This window comes from Megascapheus bottae, chromosome 18 (assembly GCF_031878675.1).
Source record: "Megascapheus bottae isolate mThoBot1 chromosome 18, mThoBot2.hap1, whole genome shotgun sequence".
Lineage (NCBI taxonomy): Eukaryota > Metazoa > Chordata > Mammalia > Rodentia > Geomyidae > Megascapheus > Megascapheus bottae.
This window is the reverse complement of record NC_143526.1, coordinates 10,643,761-10,667,478: the sequence shown is the minus strand read 5'-3', so window position 1 is coordinate 10,667,478 and position 23,718 is coordinate 10,643,761. Positions and strand designations below refer to the sequence as shown.

At 40.8% G+C, this 23,718-nt stretch overlaps 1 protein-coding gene across 1 annotated transcript in view; it reads right to left on the bottom strand.

Annotated features, from left to right (window-relative positions):
- Abhd12 (abhydrolase domain containing 12, lysophospholipase) overlaps window positions 1-23,718 on the bottom strand; it is a 77,495-nt gene that overhangs the window by 25,287 nt on the left and 28,490 nt on the right. The window contains exon 2 of the mRNA XM_090351899.1: window positions 17-141. Within this exon, the coding sequence (XP_090208025.1) occupies window positions 17-141 (125 nt within the window). The remainder of the gene's footprint in view (window positions 1-16; window positions 142-23,718) is intronic.

Genomic DNA, 23,718 nt, shown 5'->3' with positions numbered 1-23,718 from the left:
TTAACACAGCACTTACCAAAATTCAAGAAAATCAGTTTGGCTTGTATCCCAGGACATAGTTTGACAAGAAATGGAATGGCAATGTAGAACCCCAAAATACAGAGAAGTATCTTCCTCAGACGGAACCATAGTCCCTTTCGCCTGTGAGAAAAACAACTAAGAATCAAAAGGCAGTTGGTACAATTTTCCCAAAGCTTATTAAAAAGCATTGGCAGTGTCTAAACAAGGACCGCAGGCATCTTTTCTTTTGGGCATATTGCCAGTCATAAAAGTAGCTTCCTACTTCCTGCTTTTAACAATTGAGGAGATTCTTGTTCTATCTTTGACCAATTGTGAGGAAGTACTCCTTTCTCTTCCTTTTTTATTTCTTCCTACTTTGTCCTGCTTTACATAATCTTTGCTGAGCTCCCCAAAACAAAAAGTTTGAGAGTCTTGAGTTTAGAGGAAAACTGTAGAAATGCCCTATCTATCAATCAAAGCCAAAGAAAGAATCCTGTTGATTTATATTCATCCTTGGGTAAGAATCTAACAAAGACAATATCCTCATAAGGAACTCCACCTGGCTAGGTGAGGTGGTACATGCCTATAATCCCAGTTATGAAGAGAGCTATAGGTAAGGGAAAAGCTATAGGTAGAAGAAATGGAGTAATGTCAGCCCCAGGCAAAACATAGGGGACCCTGAGTAAAAAAAATCAGACATTCAAATCACAGATGATCTGCCTAGCAAGCAGACTCACAAGGCACCTAATAGACTTCCCCCACAAAAAAGAAAGAAAATACCCCACCTGACATGGAACCCCCACTGCCACTTCATCTCAGCCAACAGGGGCTTCTCCGCGCTTTCAGACACCTTTCTGCAAACCAGCTCTGTGGGTTACTCATTAGCTGCACGTAGGAAGCATGTGCAGCCAAGAACCTGCCCAACCAGGTCCTTGGGAAACTACAGAGGGCTGAGAACAAGACTGTGTCCTTCAATACTTGTTTTGGCATCTCAGCCCCTTGCACTCATCTGGTACAATCTTTCTCCAGATCTTTTAGGTCAGATCATTACCCCCAGAGCCTCAAGATCCTCTTCTGATCTTTCAACAGGTCCTCAATCTCTTCTCAAACCCAGGGATTCTCACTTTTCATTTACACTAAAACCTGAGGAACCTAAGGAACATCTGTCTGCATATTTATGTTTATGACTATCTATTATACAAGCAATGGAAACTAAGGCATTTCCAAATGAGCACCTAGCTCAGCGGTAGAGTCTTGGCTTAGCATGTACAAGGCCCTTATTTCATCCTCAGTACCACACACACACAAATCCAAAGTCCATTCATTCATATAGTACTAATAATACACCCACAGCTCAATAAAAGACAGATGGGTCCTCCTATCAGCCTGTGCATTCAATTGTTGTGACACATGACAAACAGCATCTGGAAAACTTACTTTAAGGGCAAATTACATCTCCATGTTATTGAGTCGATTTGATCATGCAGACCCTGTGAGGGGTCTTGGGAACCTCACAAGTGCAGAGCACACTTGGAGAACTGCTGGTGTCACCATCATGTCTAAATTTTAATGGTGCTGTTACTGGATTTTTTTTTTAATTTTAAGGTGGTTCAAGATACACAGTTAACTGCTAAAACATGAAGCAATAGAGATGAGCTCCAGAAGCATTAAGTTACACAGACACAAAAGGTTATATACTAGCCAGGTGTCAGTGGCTCACTCTTGTAATCCTAGCTACTTGGAGGCTGAGATCTGAGGATGGCACTATGAAGCCAGACTGGGGCATCCAAGTCTGAGACTTTTATTTCCAATAAAGTACTCAGAAAAAAAGCTGGAAGTGAAGGCGTGCCATCCTTGAGAGGGGGAAATGACAACAACCCCAGATTCTGAGTTCCATCTCCAGTATTAGCATCAAAAAGAAAAAGAGGTGGGGGCGGGGGAGCCAGGAGTTTGGCCTAGTGGTAGAATGCTTGCCTAGAATGCACGAAGAGCCAGGTTCAATTCCTCAGTACCACATGCATAGGAAAAGCTTGAAGTGGGGCTTGGCTCAAGGGTAGGGTGGTAGCCTTGAGCTGAAGAGCTCCGGGACACCACCAAGGAGTTCAAGCCCCATGACCCACAGGAAAAAAAAAAGAAAGAAGGTCTCAACTGAGTGGTAGAATGCCTAGAAAGTGTTCAAGGCCTGTGTTCAAATCCCATTACTGCCCCCATCTAAGTTAGATTCGGGAGCTTTACTAGATATAAATAAAAGCCAATGCTGTTGATCAATCAATAAGTACTTTCCTAAACTTATGACAAAAACATCGGGTAATGTAATCCTTTCACTCATTCACAAAGTCCATTCAACAGTCACTGCTGAGCACTTAGCATTCTATATAGGTGGCAGACCAATGCAGCAGATAGCTACAGAGGTGGCAGGCTATGTAAGAAGCACCTGTGCTTGGGAACATGGCCCCGGGTGACCTTACTCTGGGTTACTAGAGCAGGAAAGGCCACGGGGATGACACACTAAGTTAGAATACAAGAACTAACCAGATAAGGGAGAACAGTTTCAAAACAGCATCTTAAATTCCACATGTAATCAATCTACCATTGCAATAAGGAAAAGCTAGTGATACTGTAGCTGAAAATGCTGGTCTGGCTCTATACCCAACTTATCCCTTACTAGCATGCAATCTTATGCAAGTCCTGCTGAAGGCAGGTCACCAAGTCAAAGATGGCATGACATTGATAAGTTTTTTTATATGGACACCTAAAAAATCTCTTATTCATGAAACAGAATTAGTATTTCCTTTCCTGTGGCATTTCACTCATGTGTTTTCCACAGACTGAAATAAATAGCTTTTTAGTTTATTTAAAATATTTTTCTGTGGTGATGAGGACAGAAACACTAGGGCCTCATGAATGCTTAGCAAGTGCTACATATACCACTGAGCCACAGATTTAGCCCTTACTTCTGTATATTTAGAAATTGCTTACACAAGTCTTACTAAATTAAAGACAACAAGAAGAAACTAAATATAAAAAATTAAAGAAACTATAATATAAGCCAAGTTTACAAGGAGGAAAAAACCCTCCTCTTTCTACTCTTCTTCCTTCCCTTTACCCTCCGTCTTCTGTCATCAAACACGGTAACATTTACTGAAGCTTCCCTTTAAACATAGGAACTCTCCACTTCACAACATACTTGACTTTGATTGCAGAATAAGAATTTCTGGACAAGTTACAATGGAAAGAAAACTTGGCAGAGTTTTATTAAGTAAGTAAGTGGGTAATCAGATAAACAAGTACAGGGGCACACTCTAGCATAGTGCGGGTGCTCTCATAAGGAGATAAAGACATACGTGGAGACATACAGAGGAAGAGAGAGGAAGAGAGGAAGAGAGAGGAAGAGAGGGAGAGAGGAAGAGAGGGAGAGAGGAAGAGAGGGAGAGAGGGAGAGAGGGAGAGAGGAAGAGAGGGAGAGAGGGAGAGAGGGAGAGAAGGAGAGAAGGAGAGAAGGAGAGAGGGGGGGAGAGGGGGAGAGAGGGGGAGAGAGGGGGAGAGAGGGGGAGAGAGGGGGAGAGAGGGGGAGAGAGGGGGAGAGAGGGGGAGAGAGGGGAGAGAGGGGGAGAGAGGGGGAGAGAGGGGGAGAGAGGGGAGAGAGGGGGAGAGAGGGGGAGAGAGGGGGAGAGAGGGGGAGAGAGGGGGAGAGAGGGAGAGAGAGGGGGAGAGAGAGAGGGGGAGAGAGGGGGAGAGAGAGAGGGGGAGAGAGGGGGAGAGAGGGGGAGAGAGGGGGAGAGAGGGGGAGAGAGGGGGAGAGAGGGGGAGAGAGGGGGAGAGAGGGGGAGAGGAAGAAGAAGAAGAAGGAGGAGGAGGGAGGGAGAGAGGGAGGGAGAGAGGGAGGGAGGGAGGGAAGGAGGGAGGGAGGGAGAGACACACACAGCTCCTTGGGCTGTTCAAGTATTAAGAGGGTAAAGTCAGAGGGTCTAGCTTCAAAGTTATATAAAGCTAGGTGTAAAGTAACACATCTGGTGTTACTTTCTGAGTTCCCAGGTAAGAGTGCATCATGCCATAAAACAGATAGGAGGTACCCTGCTATCTGCATTTTGAGCAGGTAGCTTAAGTTTAGGAAAGCATTTTTCTCAGGAAGGCATACATCCTTGTCAGACAAGTGTTACTTCTTGAAATGAGAAATGCATCCCTCAGAAAAGGATGCATTCTGTTGGCTTTTTTTTTAAAGCAAAGATAAATAACACCATATTTTAAACACCATATTTCTGAGTTGCCTTCACCAAGCCTCAGTTTCCTTAAGTTATCCTGCTTCATTTCGCCTAAAATGACTTTGTTTCCTTAATCATTTTTTTTTGTTGTTTTTGGGTTGTTTTTTTTTTTTTTTTGCCAGTCCTGGGGCTTGAACTCAGGGCTTAAGCTCTGTCCTTGGACTTTCTCAAGGCTAGATCTCTATCACTTGAGCCATAGCACCATTTCCAGCTTTGTTCTGTGTATGTGGTACCAAGGAATCGAACCCGGGTCTTCATGCATGCTAGGCAAGCACTCTACCATTAGGCCAAAATCCTAGCCCTATTCCCTTAATCTTAAGGAAGTTTATGAAGTAGTATCTCCTGCATTTGCTATAAGCTGACTTTTCCTTATTTCCCCTACTTTATCTGACTTCATTTCCCTAAAATGACTTTGTTCCCTAATCTTATGGAAAATATATGGACAAGATTAAGTCTCTGAATTCCTGGTAGCCATTTACCATCCCTCATTTTCCCTAGTCTGTCCTGCCTCTGTCCTACTCCCCTCCTATCCTAGAACTTGAACTGAGAGCCTGGGCCCTGCCCCTCAGTTTTTCGGCTAGTATTCTCCATCACTGGAGCCACAGCTCGATTTATGGCTATTTGGTGGTTAACTGGATATAAGAATCTCACACTTTCCTACCTGGGTTGACTCTGAATCATGATTCTCAGATCTCAGCCTCTTGAGTAACTAGGATTCCAGGTCTGAACCACCAGCACCTAGCCTCCATTTCTTCTTATTGCCTATCTCTTATGACAATTTTCTTCTACTATTGTCAGAAATCCCTGATAGCATCGTTGTTTACATAATCACTCTTTACTGGGAAGAATGACAATTCCTAATTATTGATAGGAATGAGCACTGTACTGCCCATACAGCTGAGGGACCATGCCACCTTCCTTTATAGAAACTGATATAATTATGAAAGTCGACATCTCTCCAGACTCCACACAATCACAGTCAAGTAAAGGACCAATTGTTCTACACCACAGCCTATACTGTCATTCATTGTGTGTGTGTGTGTGTGTGTGTGTGTGTGTGTGTGTGCACGCACAATTAAAGATTACTTGTCTTTAGTACCACAGACAGATAACCAGTGTCAATGATCATGAAATAAAAAGAGAACAGTAAAAGTAAACTATAAAGAACAGATTTACATGGGCCTCAGAAATTGCATTCTTGGGCACTCAGACCAGAGAAATGAGGACTTCATTTCAAGCAGCCATTTGTACACAGTATTTATAACAGCTGTGGTGGTTACAGTATAGTATGCATCTTCGCAGAGTTGTACATGTGACAGCACAGCGTGTCACACTCTCTCTCTCACACACACACGTGCTTAAAATGGTACATCTGGATAAATTCTACAGACTGCACTGATGTCAAGTGACATCAATGTTGGGTTGAATGTGCACCATGGTTGTGTAACATGCTATCACTGAGGGAGGCTTAGTCAAAAGAGATTCATTGGGCCATGAATCTGAAAGTATTTACAAACAGTAAGATAAAATTAGAGAGAAATCAGTTACAAAGAAGCAAAGTAACCAAAAGTAAGTAATCATTAATAAAGCTGATCACTGGAAGGAAAGGACTTTATTTGCTGTCTGTCTAGGAAAATATTAGCTGCATTTTCACCAATGAGGAAACTAATCCCAAAGACTCAAGTAACCTGCCCAAGGCTACACCAGATTCGAACCCCAGCATGCTGGATGGAGAAAGCCTAACAGGGCCTACCTAATCTGAGGCAAGCTAGGATGTTCCTTAAGACCATCTGAGCCTGGCCCTTGCATCTCATCCCTACTCTCACCTCTTCATTCTGTCCCCTCTCTGGAGAGGGGCACACAAGAGTCAACACACTTAATTACCAGGGCACTCAACAAGGCTACCTGGGATTTTCTTTTAACAATGGTAGGTTTACAGACATTGCTTGACAGGAGACTTCTTTAATAAATAATTTCAGGACAATCTGTATAGTTTATCATCTCATACTGCCTCCTGAAAGAGTAGGTCACCACATAGGTGGATCATCTGTTTAAAGTGCTTGCTGAAGGCTGAGGCAGTTGTGCTCTGCACCTGGCTAGCCAGGGACAGTGCCTGCCAAAGGTCTGACCGGGAAGAAGGAAACCAGTAGGACAGGTAGAGAGGTACAGGTCAACATTCAGCCAGTTTCCAGGGCTCACAGATAATAAGACCAGATAATAATATCAGATCGAATTGCAGCCACTGCTCTTAGGCTCTTTGCCTTCCTGGTATCTAGCAACTCAAAGGTTAAAACCCAACACAAGGTAATGTATTACAGTATAGTGTGTGTGCCTGTATCCATTCCTCTCACACTGATGCCACAGATGTCCCCAGATATATGGTGGTATCAGCAAGAGGGGACCTACAGGGAAAGGAAAGATGTATATAGGAGATTTTATGAAATCTTATATAAGGTATATGTCAGCCTACTGTCTTGAAAAAAGAGCAACCTGACCAACAAATCAATTTCAGGGTGTTTCTTGAAATATTTAAGAAAATATAGAATTTGATTGGATGTTTTGGTCCTTCTAAGTAAATTAAAGACTAGAGAAATTTGGGATTCTTTTAATTTGATTCAGTCATGCAAAATAAGATCCAAGATGTCACTTAAGAGTACTTCATGGTTTTGGTTCAGCATGTAAGGAGCTAGGAAATTGTTACTCCATCCTGAGAAGGCTTTTCTTTCTTCCTTTTTCTTTCTCTTTCTTTCTTTCTTCCCTTCCTTCCTTCCTTTCTTTTTTTCTTTCTTGCCAGTCCTAAGGCTAGGAACTCAGGACCTGGGCACTGCCCTTAGGCTTTCTCAAGGTTAGCCCTCTACCTCTAGAGCCACAGCACCACTCATGGCTTGCTTTTTTTCCCTCCTGAATATGGAGGAATCAAACTCAGAGCTTTGTGTATGCTAGACAAGCATTCTACCACTAGGTCATGCTCCTAGTCCAAGGCTTTTCTTGTGAGCTGAGGAAAAAAAAAAAAAAACAACCCTAAAAGATAAACAACTCTTGTATCTCTCAGAGAATAAGGTCACACGGCCAACTGCTGACCAAAACAAGAGAGAGAGATGCAGATATAAAGCCAGAATTCACCAGAACAGAGACTTAGAAGCTGAAAATCATATGTATCTGATGAATTTCTAGGTGCTCAGTTTGGAGAGGTCTGAGGGCTATTCAAGGGGAAGCAGGCTTTTGTGGGTTTTCCCTCTAAGAGCTCTACCAGATCACACTGTTGGTTGGTTTTTGTGTGTGAGTCCTAGCACTTGAATCCTGGTTGCTGTCCCTGAGCTTTTTTTATTCAAGACTAGCAATTTGCCATTTGAGCCACAGCTCCACTCTCAGCTTCCAATAGATGGTCAACTTGAGATAAGAATCTGACCAATTCTCCTGGGCCAGGAGTGTAGTCTAGTGGTAGGCTGCTCACTAGCATGCATGAAGCTCTGGGTTCAATTCCTTGGTGCCATGTACACAGAAAAAGCTGGAAGTGGCACTGTAGTACAAGTGACAGAACACTAGCTTTTAGCAAAAACTGTTCAAGGACAGTGCCCAGGCCTTGAGTTCAAGCCCTAGGACTGGCAAAAAAAAAAAGCCAATCTTACCAATTTTCCTGCCTTAAGAACTATTTTTTCCCATATATTTTTATTGTGATTAATAGAAGGGTTACATTATATTTACCAGATAGAAGGTGCTTACTTCACATACATTGATACCCTTTCTCATGTCTTGGTCCCCATTTCCCTCCCCTCACCCCCGAGAACTATTTTTTATTAAATCAGGGCACTCTACCTAACAAGGTAGGTAACAAGACCTACCTTAAGGAGAAACTATTTTATCAGAGGCTACCTTGGACTAGGTTTTTAATCAGAGCCTAAATAATATGAGGGAAAGAAAATGAGCATTACCTGTGGCAGCTCAATCTATTCTGTCCATCTGATCCATATGTGGTGGCTGAGCCACTAAAGTATACATGAAGATCGCAGCAGTCCACAGGTATAGTCAGGAGTATCTCAGACCTAATCACAGGACAGTGAGATGCTTCTCTCTGTCCCCACACCTCCTTACCACACAACTAAAAATACTACTGACAGAAGTTCAAAATCAGTGAAGTAAAGACTGATCGATATTCAAGAAGAAATGGGAGAATACACTAATATATATACTTCAAAACTCTCCCATCAGAAATGAACAATTCAGAAGGCAGGTCTGAACCTAATACCATCAATCAACTAAGTGGAGCTGCCAAATGCAGACTATTTCATCCAGTAACAGGACACACAGTCTTCTGGAGCATAATTGGGCTATCCACCAAGACAGAGAGAATATTCTGGATCATAGAACAGAGCTTACAAAATTTAAAAGAACACAAATCACAATGTTTTCAGGTCACAATATAATTAAAAACTAGAAATCAGTAATAGAGACAGCTGGGGAAAAAAATCCTGAAGTATTTGGAAAATCAATAAACTACTATTAAACAAGAAAGAATCTTGAAAGACTTTGAATAAAAATGAAAGCACAACTGACCAAATTTTGTGGAATTTAATGAAATCAATACTTATAGGGAAATTTAGAATTAATCATGTAAGAATCTAGAAAGAGCAAGATATTCAAAGCAACAGAAATATAACAAAAATTAGAGTAGAAATTAATGGGATTGAATAGAGAAATTCAGCAGAGGAATAAAAGCCAAAAAAAAAAAAGCTGTTTTTTTTCAAAGACCAATAAAATTGACAATCCCCTAGTCATGCTAAGAGAAAAAAGGCAGAAATTAGTAATAGAAATAAAGAGGATTTCACTATAGAGCTCATGGATGTTAAAGGATAGTAAACAAATACTATAAAAAACTCTGCCCATGATGTGATAATCTAGATGGTGGGCCAATTCCTTCAAAGACACAATCTGTCAAAAGCATGTAAGCGCAGCAGCAGACAACCTAAACAGTCCTATGCCTATTAAAGAAATTCAGTCAATAATTAACAACCATCCAAAATAGAAAGTATGGAGTGCAAGTGAGCTTACTGCTGAATTCCACCAATCCTTCAGGAAGAAATTATACCAACTCTTTACTATTTCTCCAGAAAGTCAAGTGAATATTTCCTAACTCATCTTATGAGGTAAGCATTACTCTAACACATAAATCAAACAATGACTTTTTTAAAATAAAGATCTGTATCTCTCATGAAAAGAGATATAAAATCCTCTACACAATCTTAGCAAATCAGATCTGCCAATGTACTATACACTATGACCAAGTACCTCAGATATATGACTGGTTCAATATTTAGAAATTAATGTAATCCAGCACTTCAATGGGCGAAAAAGATCACATGATCATTAAGAAATAAAATGGACAAAAAGCATTTTTTTGGGGGGCCAGTGCCCAGGGGATGAGCACTGTTCTTGGACTTCAAGGCTAAAGCTCTACCACTTGAGCCTCAGCACCACTTCCGGCTTCTTATTTTATGTATGTGCTACCAAGGAATTGAACCCGGGTCTTTGTGCATGCTAGGCAAGCACTCTACCACTAGGTCAAAGTCCCATCTCCTGGACAAAAAGCATTTGATGAGGGCTGGGAGCATAGCCTAGTGGTAGAGTGCTTGCTTAGCATGCACAAAGCCTTGGGTTCGATTCCTTGGTACCACATAAACAGAAAAGGCCAGAAGTAGTGCTGTGGCTCAAGCAGTAGAGCACTAGCCTTGAGAAAACTCAAGGACAGTGCTCATGCCCCGAGTTCAAGCTCCACAACTGGCAAAAATAAATAAATAAAAGGAAAAAAAATGATGAAGTGCAACATCCGTTCTTGATGAAACTCTTCAATACACTAGGAACAAAGGGATATTTCCTGAATTTGACAAATATCTACAAGAAACCTATTTACTAACACATTGTAATTCTCAGACCTTCCTCTAATTTCTTAATTTTAATTTCTTTTTATCTCCCTTTCTCTTTCTTTGAGATAGAGTCTCACTATGTAGCCCAGAAAGCCTAGACCTCAAACTCACAATTACCTCAGCTTCCTGTGTGCTAGAAAACGGGAAATGGGGCTGTGGCTCCTGAGGTAGTCAAGCCCTATGACTCCCACCCCCACCCCCAAAAAAAGGGAAATAGGGCTGTGGCTCAAGTCTAGGACAGTAGCCTTGAGCACAAAAGCTCAAGGATAATGCCCAGGTCCTGGATTCAAGCCCCAGGACTGGCACAAAAACAAAACAACAAAACCCAAAAATTTTAAACTGCAGTTAGATGTAGTAAAAAACACACCAGTAATCCCAGCACTCAGAATGCCGGGGCAGAAGGATTCAGATGAGACAGATGGATTCAGACCAGGCACTATAATCCTAGCTATTCAAGAGGCAGAAATCAGAGGATCATAGCTTGAAGCCAGTCCAGACAAAAAAATCCTTGAGTTTTATCTCCAAATGGATTGCAGAACAGAAGTAGAGTTGTCGTTCAAGTGGTAGAACACTACTAGTTTTGAATAAAAAATTCAGGCAAGAGTTGGTCAGTTCAAGCACCAGTACTGGTAATAAACTTTAAAAAAAATAAAAATAAAAACTTCAGCTCAATTAGCAGCTCAGTGACAAGCAACATTAAGAGAATGAGACTCTGCTTACACTAGGAGAAAATTTTTATAAAAATGTAATTCTTACATTAGGAGAAAATATTTACAAAAATACAACAGATAACAGAATTATCAAAATATAAAAATTCTTGCCAAGAGCCAGTGGCTCACACCTGTAATCCTAGTTACAAGAGGCTGATTTGAAGATTGCAGTACAAAACCAGCTTTGAGCAGAAAAGTCAACCAAGAGAGTAAGACCCTAAATTTTAGCTCAAGCCCCAATAATAGCATACCATATATATGTGTGTTTATATATGTATATATATATATATATATATACTTAAAACTTGACAGTAAGAAAGCGAGCCACTTGATTAATAAAAAGTGCTAAAAACCTGAATAGACCCTTTATTAAAAAAAAAAAGTACATAGATAAGTAAGCAAGCACTGAAAAAGGTGTACAGAGCCAAATGAGCCAGCAAACAAGTTCAACAAATCAGGAGTTCAAATCCCAGTGTCATTTTTTTTTTTTAATGTGGGGAGGTGAAACAAGCTCTCTTGGTGGGGCAGGTACAAGCAAGAAGAGAATGGACTAACAAGGAGGGTAAATGAGGATGAATATTGTCAAAGTAGATGGATTTGCATATATGAATAAACATCGAACCCTGTGGAAACTGTTCTATAAAATGGGAAAGAGGGTGTAGGCTGGTTTACTGCTTTTAGAGAGAAGCAAAGCAACTGCACTATGAAATCCACAGAACAAGAATGAGCAAACCACTTACTTTTAAAAGCTTCAGGTCTATGTATTAGATGTTTTATATTGATGTTTTGATCAAATGGTTACAGTCTTATAAATAATTAGGTTCTGCAAGTGTCCTACACTGAAGGGAGCAGGGTTCATAGCCTAACTACAGCCAGCACAGTGCTTTCAGCAGTGTTCTCTCTGGCACTCTTCTTTTTCTGGGACTGTAATAGTGATCTGCTTTCAAAACTGGACCTTAGAACATGCTTCTTTCTCCTTCATTCTGGGAGATTTTTCTATATATGACAGTTTCTAAATACCAGATTTCTGGTATCACTTGATATGAACATTTAATGTTTACATATGAGTTTAGATTTCTCATAATAAAGTTTCATTTCTTTTTCCATTCCGGTCAGTGTTATAGTCAAGAATAAAGCTCTTCAACAAACTTGAAAGCTGTTTAATAGACAAGCACACTAGGCAGGAGTATCTCACATCTGTAATCCTCACTACTCAGGAGGCTGAGATCTGAGGTTTACAGTTCCAAGCCAGCCAGATCAAGAAGGTCCCTGAGATTCTGATCTCAAATTAACCACCAAAAAGTCATAAGTAAAGAGGTAGTGCGAGTGGTAGACTTGCGCCAAAAAACTCAAGGACAGGGCTGGGAGTTTGGCCTAGTGGTAGAGTGCTTGCTTAGCATGCATGATGACCCAGGTTTGATTCCTCAGTACCACATACATAGAAAAAAAAGCTGGAAGTGGTGCTGATGCTCAAGTGGTAGAACTCTAGCCTTGAGAAAGTCCAAGAACAATGCTCAGGCCCTCAGCTCAAGCCCAGGACTGGCAAAAAAAAAAAAAATTAAAAAAAAATTAAAAAGAGACAAAAAATTAAAAGCTAGAAGCATGATTCAAGTGGTAGAGTGCTAGTCCAGCAAGCAAGAGACTAAGTTCAATCCCTAGTAGTGGCAAAAGGGGAAAAAAAAGACAAAAAAGAACAAAGATATTTGTGTATCAGAAAATTGGGGTTCAAAAAGTCAGATAATCACAGATAAGGCATTCTTATTTTTCTTTGGTGTTTTTATTTTTAATGAATAGTTCTTTGCTAAGCTAAAAAATTTTGGTAAAGATAATTTTGTTAAAAAAGCATGTATGGGCTAGGGGTTTGGCCTAGTGGTAGAGTGCTTGCCTAGCATGCACAAAGGCTCGGGTTCGATTCCTCGGTACCACATACATAGAAAAAAGCTGGAAGTGGTGCTGTGGCTCAAGTAGTAGAGCTCTGGCTTTGAGAAAAATTCCAAGGACAGTGCTCAGGTCCTGAGTTCAAGGCCCACAACTGGCCAAAAAAAAAAAGCATGTTCAGTGCAGAGATGAACATAGCTGAGCAGGTTACTCAGTCTAATTTTAATTATGTTCTAAAAGCTAAGTGCCAGTGATTATATAGAGAGATTCCCTTCTTGAATACCTGTTAATTACATCATTTGAAATATTATGTAAAAATCAATGTTAAAGTCTTTTTAAAAAAAAGCATGTATGGGGGCCAGGAGTTTGGCCTAGTGGTAGCGTGCTTTTCTAGCATCCACAAAGATGAGGGTTCAATTCCTCGGTACCACATACATAGAAAAAAGCTGGAAATGGTATTGTGGTTCAAGTGGTAGAGCTCTAGCCTTGAGAAAAGTCCAAGGACAGTAGGACAATGCTCAGGCCCTGAGCTCAAGCCCAGGACTGGCAAAAAAAAAAAAAAAAAGGTATTAGAGTTGGGTATGTGGCTCACACCTATAACCCTAGCTACACACGGACTGAGATCTGAGGATCAAGGTTCAAAAGCAGCCAGGGCACAAAAGGACCTGAGACTCTTATCTCAATTAACCTCAGGAAAACAGGAAGGGGGGCTTGGCTCATGGTAGGGTGGTAGCCTTGAGCTGAAGAGCTCAAGGACAGTGCCCAGGCCCAGTTGAAGCCCTAGGACCTACAAAAAAAAAAGTATTAGATAAAACTAATGAAGAATTATATTTCTGTAAATGCATCTCACTGGTAGAGTGCTTACCTATCATACATAAGGCTCTGAATTTGACCCACAGAACCATTAATACTTTTTTGGGGGTCAGTCATAGGGCTTGAATCTTGGGCTTAGGTGCTATCCTGAGCTCTTCAGCTCAAGGCTACTGCCTTATCCCTGGGCCTGGACACTGCCCCTTAGCTCTTCAGCTCAAGGCTACCACCTTACTCTTGGAGTTTCAGTGCCACTTCCAGTTTTCTACTGGTTCACTTGAGATAAGAGTCTCTTGGACTTCAGTGCCCTGAGCAGCTAGGATTACAGGTGTGAGCTACTATGCCCAGCTTAAGAAATACTCTTTTAGCTCTCAAAAGACTGAATCTGAGGATCAAAGTTTAAAGCTGAAACCCAGACAGGAATTTCAGGAGACTCTTACCTCTAGATAATGACCCAAAAGCAGGAAATGGAGCTATGGCTCAAATGGTAGAGCACTACTCATCTAGGACAGTTCAGGGACATCCAGGTGCAGTGACTCATGCCAGCAATCCTAGCTACTCAGAAGGCTGAAATCTGAGGATTGTGGTTTGAAGCCAGCTTGGGCAGAAAAGTCCCTGTGAAACTCCTGTCCCCAATTAGCCTTCAAAAATGAGAAATGGCACTGTAGTCAAAGTGGGAAAGCACTAGCCTTAAGCACAAAAAGGCTCAGGGACAACACACCCAGCATGTGCATGCACACACGTAATAATTGAAAAAGAGTTTTTCTTTAAAAAAAAAATCTATGATTAATACAGTGACTCACTGCCAAACAAATCTGAATCAGCTATCCTATGCATCAAGATTTACAGTTAAAACAGGTATTGGGGAAAGATCCAAATCAGAATTTAAGAAAAAGTTTTCCAAGAATGATAGCAACCAGAAATAAAGAAAAGGGCCAGGAGTGTGGCCTAATGGCAGAGTGCTTGCCTAGCATGCATGAAGCCCTAGGTTCAATTCCTTGGTAATACCTACACAGAAAAAGCCAGAAGTGGTACTATGGCACAGGATAGAGAAAACTCAAGGAGAATGGCAGGCCCTGAGTTCAACTCCAGGACTGGCAAAAAAAAAAAAAAAAAAAAGAAATTAATAATAGCTCTTGAGTTAGGAGCATGAAATGAGAAATGAGATTTGGTATAATGATAAATTAGCTTCTTCCTTTATAGGAAGATTCAATATTTTATATGCTTTTTCACTTTTTGAAGCTAGAGAAAATGGGAACTGCTTCTTGTATTTTTGGATTGTACATGTAATGCTATTAGAGTCCAGTATTAATAGAAATACTATGGTGTGTATCTATCTTATGTCCTGCAATTTTGATGGTTTTATCTATTAGGATCTCATTTATAATGTATAAGTGCATTTTATATATTGCTACATTTGATTTTCTAGTCCTTTCCTGAGGCTTTTTCTATCTATATTCATATTAGGTACTACCTGTATTTTCTTTTTTTTCTGTAATGTTCTTCTAATAACTTGAGTTCTGATAGCAGAATAATACTGACTTTATAATAAACAGTTGGGAAGTATTTCCCCACATTTTTATTTTTTGAAGAGTTCCATGAAAACAAACTGAGGTTTGGTACATGAAGTCATCTAATTTTTCCTTTTATTTTTTGGGGGGTGAGATTCTTTATAATTTTTTTTTTTTTTTTTTTGCCAGTCCTGGGCTTGAGCTCAGGGCATGAGCCCTATCCTTGGACTTTCTCAAGGCTAGAGCTCTACCACTTGAGCCTCAGCACCAATTCTGGTGTTTTTCTATGTATGTGGTACTGAGGAATTGAACCAGGGTCTTCGTGCATGCTAGGCAAGCACTCTACCACTAGGCCAAACTCTCGGCCCCGGTTCTTTATAATTTCTAAATTAAATAATTCATCTTCTAACTTGTTTTGGGTCTTCTCAGTTTCTATCTTAAGGCAGTCTGTAGCTTATATATTTCTTGGGATGTATTTCATCTGAGTAACCTAATTTAGTGGCATGTAACTATCCATAATATTCCTTATAATCCTTTTCAGTAAATAAAAAAATTGGTAATAATCTTGCCACTTTCACTTCTAATCTCATAAATGTACTACTTTTTTTGTTCGGCCAAACTAAAGGTTTCTCAATTTTTTTTTGGCCAGTCCTGGTCCTGGGACTTGAACTCAAGGCCTAAGCACTGTCCTTGGACTTTCTCCCCAGGCTAGAGTTCTATCACTTGAGCCTCAGCACCACTTCCAGCTTTTTTCTATGTATGTGGTACCGAGGAATCGAACCCAGGTCTTTATGTATACTAAGCAAGCACTCTACCACTAAGCTAAACTCCCGGCCCTGTTTCTCAATTTTTTAACAAATATTTGTTGGTTTTTAGTCTCTATTTCATTCATTTCTACACTATACTTTATTCTTTTCTTGGTTCTGATTGCTTTACATTTTTTTCACTCAGCAACATGTGACTCAAGGATTTAATTTTGAAGTTTTTGTTTGTTGCAGTACTGGGTTGAATACAAGGATTAAATACAAGGTTGAATACCACTGGGCCACACTTCAACCTTTTATTGGACTGGTGATTTCTGGTGACTTCTCAGGCACAATCTACCAATTTTAGGCTTCTTGTCAGGCCGCCATAAACTAAAGCTGATAATGTACAATACTAAAATTCAGTTTTCAGTTAAGAAGGGGACTTACAACGTTTGTTCTGCCTTGCCTGGCCTCAAACTTCACTTCTCCTGGTTTCAACCTCCCAACCAGGTAAGATTACAGACATAACCCACCAGTATCTGGTTGGAGTCATAGTAGTCACTAATTTTTTTAAAATTTAAACATATTTTCCTGTATAAAATTGCCTCTACATGCTGCAGTACCCCATAATTTTGGTATGGTTTATCTTCAATTTCATTCAGCTCAAAGTATTTCCTTTTTTTTTGTTTTTTTTTATAGACTGGTTATAAAGCATCAATATCAACAATATGCTTATCTTTTTACTGTTGGTCTTGGGGCTTGGACACTGTCCCTGAGTTTGCTCAAGGCTTGCACTCTACTGCTTTGAGCTGCAGCTCCACTTCTGGTTTTCTGCTAAATGGGGCTAAGAGTCTCATGCCTGGGCTGGCTTTGAACCACTATCTAGGATTACAACATAAAATACCAGTCCCGGAACCAATAAGCTTACCTTGTTAAAGTATTCAGCACTTGTCATGATTCTGATGCCATTTTTAAATAGCTTCAGAGTAATAAGGTAAAAGATAATCTGTTGTAGTGTAAAAGTACTCTAGGCCTCAGAAGACAAAAATCCCTTCCTGACCTTCACCGACATTCTTACTGCCTGCTCCTTTTTCATGCTAAGGGAGACCAAAGAAACTAGAATCTCATAGAAACTATAATCTTCCTGTGTCTTTCATTAAAAGTCCATTCCAGGTGGAATTCTGCTGCATGCAGAGGACAAGAAGCTGGACCAACAAAACTTGAAGAGTCCCTCGACCTCAATTACCAACAGACTTTTGTCCAATAACATTTCTGCATGTTCATCAATGCTTTAAATATACTTACAGAATCAAGTTTCCTTAAAAATCCCAAGGTCAGGGATTAGAGGGCTCTAATTCATGGAGGCTGATCGGAAGCAAACACCAGCTCAATGTGGCAGCGAGTGTAGCTCAGTGGAAGAGTGCTTGCCTCCTATGTTGAGGTCCTGGATTCCATCCCCAGCTCCAGAATACCATTCTTCATAGTAAACTGTTAAGTTAGCTCCCTTGGTTATGAGAGCTATACTAATAGATTAATGGAATCTTAACAGGGGTCATAGGAACCCCAATTTGCAGCTAGTCAGTCAACAGCTCTCAAAGACCTAGACTTGCTTAAAGTTGGGACAATCTTGTGGGAATGGAACTTTGAATTGAATTAAAGGACACCCAGCTGGTGTCCACCAAAATTGCTTTTCATCCTGGTTGGAGAAATCTCCAGGCATTTTTAGTAAAAGATTAAAGGTTTATGGCTTCTGAAGAGATACTGAAGTAAGCCACCTATTTTAGTATCACAAAACTTATTGTGAGCATAGTAGGAGAAATTAAGTTTGTCTTTAATGGTCTCAAATGCAAAATGATAACCAGAAAATCAGAAATAGCATTCTTTTTTTAATTTTAATTTTGTTTTTGCCAATCCTAGGCTTGAGCTCAGGGCCTGAGCACTGTCCTTGGACTTTCTCAAGGCTAGAGCTCTACCACTTGAACCTTAGCATCACTTCCGGCTTTTTTCTATGTATGTGATAGCAAGGAATCAAATCCGGGCCTTCGTGCATGCTAGGCAAGCACTCTACCACTAAGCCAAACTCCTGGCCCCAATAGCATTCTTTTAGTACTTTACCAAATTCTGATACTGAAGGGTAAAGCCTCATTGTTTTTTCCCTTGGCAAACAGATATCATGTTTAATGTACCTTTAACTCCCACAGCATGAACAAGTATATGGAAATGAGAGAAAAGGACCCAAAGGAGAAACTTAAAAGAATAAACAAGTCTATTAGCAGAATATACAACTTTACTTTCCTGGTGTTCCGAAAGCTAATTCTCTCAAGACGTGCTTAAGGGGTATAGTAACTTCATGCTCCATCCAAGAGACACAAAGGCTCTAGCAGGAAAAATACAGGCAAATCAAGACCCATCCCTTTCATATTCTCTACATGCCAGGCTGTGCTGGAGAATGGTTTTTATCCCTGGCAAATAGCCCAAAGCTCTTACTGGACAGTAACTGAAATCGTGCCAAAACTGAGAAACTAGTCTGAAACTAGAGAACACAGCCTGCTTAGCTAGTGGCATCCTGCTTATCTTGTGACTCACTGTCTACCCTACCTTAATGACCAACCCACAGTCTCTCCTGAGACAAATTATTACTATCACATATAATTTTTTTTTTGCCAGTCCTGGGCTTGAGCTCAGGGCCTGCACACTGTCCTTGGACTTTCTCAAGGCTAGAGCTCTACCACTTGAGCCTCAGCACCAATTCTGGTTTTTTCTATGTATGTGGTACCGAGGAATTGAACCTGGGTCTTCATGCATGCTAGGCAAGCACTCTACCAGTAGGCCAAACTCCCAGCCCATCACATGTGGTTTACACTCAACTAGTACTTCATGAAAGAATGACTGCCCATCACAACCTGTACTTCAGACAGCCAAGATACCTCATACCAGGTGTTTGGAAAAAGACAGTAATGGTGCTAAAGATTTCAGATTTTCTTTTAACAGGTCAGTGTATAAACCCAAGAAGAACAAGAGTTAGGGAATAAGTGGAATCATCATGGAGTAGTCAATTCCTTTAATTCTTAAGGATTAGGATATCCTTATTTTAAGACCTGGGATATAGCTCAGGGGTAGAGTTCCTGCCTAGCATATATGAGGCCCTAGGACAGGGACCCTCAAAGACACAGATACAAAAAGACACAGACACAACACTATATAAGATACTCTGATGAGCAAATAAAATGTAGAAATTTCTGGCCTCCATCCAGGGCCAAAAGTATCTATAGACTCTTATCTTCAATTACCCAACCAAAAATGCCAGAAATAAAGGTTTGGCTCACACGGTAAGAGCTCCAACCTTGAGCAAAATAAGCATTAAGATCCTGAAAGCATAAGATCCTGAGTGCAAGCCCCAGTACCAGTATTAAAAAAAAAAATTCGGATCTAGGAATCAAAGAAGTGAATGTAACAATATATCACATGAAACAGTAAGCAGAAATCACAATCTGTCATTTAAGCTTGTTCCCACCTGCAATGATGGCATACAGGTGTAGGGACAGGGAAAAAAAAAAAAGCGAGACTGAGGAATGCATGCCAACCCTGGAGCAGAAGAGGAGCCAAGAAGGTCTGGCTGAGGCAAGGAGGCCACTCCTTTCTCATTGTGTCTCCTTATTTGTAAGCATTCTGGCTTTTGCAGTATCTGTTGCCAGGCCTTATATCTTCTATCCTAAAATGTCATACATAAGCCATGTGTCAGTGGCACAGATAAAAGCTGAGGCTTTTGCAGAAGAAACAGTGGCCTGACATCCAGAATGAGGACACTCTCAATTCAGAGCATTTACATAGACACACAGGATCTCACTGACTAGGAAATAAGGTGACACCAGCAGAAATCCAGACAACCAAATAGTAATGCACCAAAATTGTTGGCAAGCCAGGACTGCTGTAACTGTTAGGATATATATTTTATTTTGTAGTTAGTAGTAGTGTTGGTGGTAATAGTGGTGTTTTGTTTTGTTTTTTTTGGCCAGTCCTAGGACTTGGACTCAGGGCCTGGGCAATCTCCCGGAACTTCTCTTGCTCAAAGCTAGCACTCCACCATGTGAGCCACAATGTCTCTTCCAGCTTTTTCTGTTTATGTGGTACTGAGGAATCAAACCTAGGGCTTCATGCATGCTAGGCAAACACTACCACTAAGCCACATTCCCAGCCCCCTTGTTGTTTTCTTTTAGGGAAGCAGAGTGCAGAAAGGGAGGGGAAAATGGTGAACAAATGCAATCATGCTATTCAGTATACACGGTGTAGAAAATAACCTATGCAGCTTGTGGGCAAGGATGGGAAGGGGAAACTTAAAGTGAAGGGGGTGACATTGTCCAAAAACAGAAAAGTACTCAAAAGTACTCATTACCTAACTCATGAAGTGTTAACTACTTTGTACAACACCTAAATAATCACAATAAAATGTGAAAGGGTATCAATGTATGTGAATTAATTCACCTTCTATCTGGCAAATATCATGTAACCCTTTTTATTAATTACAATAAAAATATATTAAAAAATTTTTTATTTTATTTGTCCATCGTGAAGCTTGAACTCTGGACTGGGTGTTGTCCTGAGCTCTTCAGGTCAAGGCTAGAGTTCTACCCCTTGAGCCACAGTGCCACTTTTGGTTTTCTAGTGGTTAATTGGAGATAAGAGTCTCACAGACTTTTGTGCCCGGGCTGGCTTTGAACCATGATCCTCAGATCTCAGCTTCCTGAGTAGCTAAGATTACAGGCTTGAGCCACCGGTGCCCGGCTAAAATCATATGTTAAGGAAAGGGAAAAGAAACACACAAAAAAAACCTTGTCTGGTGTCCCCAGCTCTGGATGTCCTGTATGGCCTCCCTCAAGCAATACAGAACACAGAAGTTGAAACATGCCCTAATAATACCTTGGTCCCTTCTCTTACCTGTCTCTTCTCCTTCTGTACTTCCTAAAGAAACATTCAATCATAACTAAACTGCTCAACAAAGGAAGACATTCCATTATTTCAAAGAGGTTTGAACTGTTTGTAACAACACCAACAGAATCCACAAGGTATATGAACACTAATCACTACTAAAAGGCCCTATCCTTGTGAGAGGGTGCGGGGGAAGGAAACGGGGACAAAAACATGAGAAGGGGTATTAGGGAAAAAAACATGAGAAGGGGTATCATTGTGAGAAGTAATGCACCTACTATTTGGCAAATATAACTGTAACCCCTCTATACATTACCCCAACAATAAAAAATTAAAATAAAAAAGGCCCTATCCTTAAGTCAAAGCTGGCACTGCTTCTGTTACACAAGCTAATGTTCTAACTTTCTATGGACAGAATTTGCTGATGTCATGAAGTGCAACCTTTTTGTATCTCTGCAACCTTCAGTTCTTCAACACTAACAGTGAAGCACTTCCATTCCATGTTTACCCAAAGGGAATGGAAAGGAGCTTTAGGAGTGTAAGGGGGAATTGGTTGGCAGGTGTGAAGCTTTTGGGTCCATCTCCAGCACTAGTCAGATGGAGGAGGAGGCAGAAAACAAATGACAATTCTTAAATCAGATCCCCTGTCCTCCATTTCAAAGGAGACAAACTGAGCTCACTCTGCTTAGGGAGAAATGCTGTGTCTCCAATATAAGCCAGAGGAGCTTCCAGTTAGATGGCATCATTAAAATCATTTTCTGATGGGGCAGTTATTAAAATCATACTCTGATCATACTCCTTTGAGCAAATTTCAAGGGTATTTATTCACAAAAATGTTTCAGTGCATGTTATCAAATAGGAGCTGCCATTTATGTTTCAGTAAGATGACTCCCTTTTGAGCATTTTGAGCTCAGCCAGAGGCCAAAATGAGCAGCGATGGGCTCGGTCCTTTCCTGAGAGAAAAGACAAATTTAGAGACCACAGCATCTCAACAGGCTATCTGTAGTGATGGAACATTTATTGAGTAGTAGGCTTGTTTTCACGAAGACATTTTCTGTACTTGATGTTGAAAAAAGTAGTATACCTTTCTGTCAAGTAATACAGAAAAAGTGGCATGAGGGTCAGGCCTCCTTAGCAACTCCTCAATGATCCTTAGCTCCATTCCTTGGACTGTGCCTCTCACTTTGTGTGGGGCCCTCAAACTCCCATTAAGTTGCCATAAATCAATAAACACTCAGGCTTGTAAATCCCCTATTAATCCAGCCAGTTAACTGTTAAGTTTCTAGTCTGATTCTGAAAGGCAATGCTGGCTTTTCCAAGCGCTGCCTGTGGACTCCCATTGACTTTGCTTTCTCAGGGCACAGGATCTGAACTAGTGTACCTCACCTGCCCTGCTTGCCTGCTGCTCCTCCAACATACTCACCTTCCCAGGATTTAGCCAGAAGCTTCACCCACCTGCACAGACCCCTCTAGGGACATCCCACAGATGAGGAAGACCATGAAGAACTGGGGAGAACCTGGAGGCCTGAGCTAAGAGCAGCTGAACAGGAAGGCCTCCTGGCCTTCCCATGTTCACATTGTGACAGTGATTTTTCTTTGCTCTAAAGTTTAGAATAGTTTAGTTTAAATGTACAATATGAAATTGGAAGATGGAGCCCTTAGGCAGTGACAGTCTCCAAGGACAGTGGAATCTACCTATCCAAAGGGACTGTTATGCTTACTCAATAAGGTAGGTGGCTGAAATGCTTAGCAGAAGCCATCAGTAAAGACTGAACTGAACAAAAAAGGCTGAGCTAGAGGCTGGGATGAGTTTGTGTCTCTTTTCCAGAACCACCCATCAACTGAGTTCTGCATTTCCTTGCTGTGGTATCTTACATCATAATTGCTCTTTAACTGCATTTGTGCTTCAGCGCAGAAGCTTGAAGCTGTAGGGGATCACAAGGTAGACAGCAGGCTGAAGTAGCAAGGCTCTCCTGCCATCCTGTCTGAGGACATCTGCACCTGTCTATTCCTTAAGAAATTCTGCCAGCATGTTTTTTTGTTTGAAGTCCCAGAGCATGCCCTAAGTCAGATAGAAGAAGGTATGTATTCTGAGAAAGGTTGTTCTACTAATCTGCTAATGCCTGGAACATTGAAAGAACTGCCTGGAGAATTTTCAAGCAGTAGCCTAAACTACTTGCATTTTCTTTTCAGCTTCATGCATTTCTCCTCCTACTGTAAGTTTAAGGGTAGCCAAGTAGCTTACTTTGGCTGAAGAAACATGGACAGAAAAGCCAGTATCTACAAGATGAAAGAAGTGTGTGAGAAGCTGGAGGCTTGCTGGCTTAGACCCAAGTGATGGCAGACAATAAACAGTAAGACTGTCTTGTATCTCACTTTGGTGACCAATGCCCTGGCCTCCTGAAAAGATCTGCTGAAACAGAACCACCTACCTCACACTACCTTTCCTGACCAGTCTGCTACATAGCTAACATAAATCTGGTCACAAAGGCTCTCATAACCTGAAACACAGGTCCCTGTCCCCTTGTGACTCAACACAGCTGATCCCTCCATACACTGCCTATCTAGCTTTCAGTTCCCCACACGGGCCCAGAGTTTCACCACTTGTAGCACAAACTCCAGAGTCTCCCAGCCCTGCTCTCTAGGCCTCAATTATGGCTACTGCTAATATATTTTCCTGGACAGCCAAACTAGGGTAATATTTCAATTTCTTCTCATTTTCCTTTAAGATCTATAAAGAAATACTTACCTATATAATCATTCTCATAATATTTCTCCCAGACTATGAAATGTTGTTGGCACTGTATTGGTTACGAAGCTAATGAATTAACAAAGGAAAATCTGTAGTTTCTATCATTAATTTTCTGATTAGATGGACAAATGAACTCAGAATAAGCTACATTTTTAAATATGTTTTTATTGTAATTAATAGAAGAGTTACATTATATTAGCCA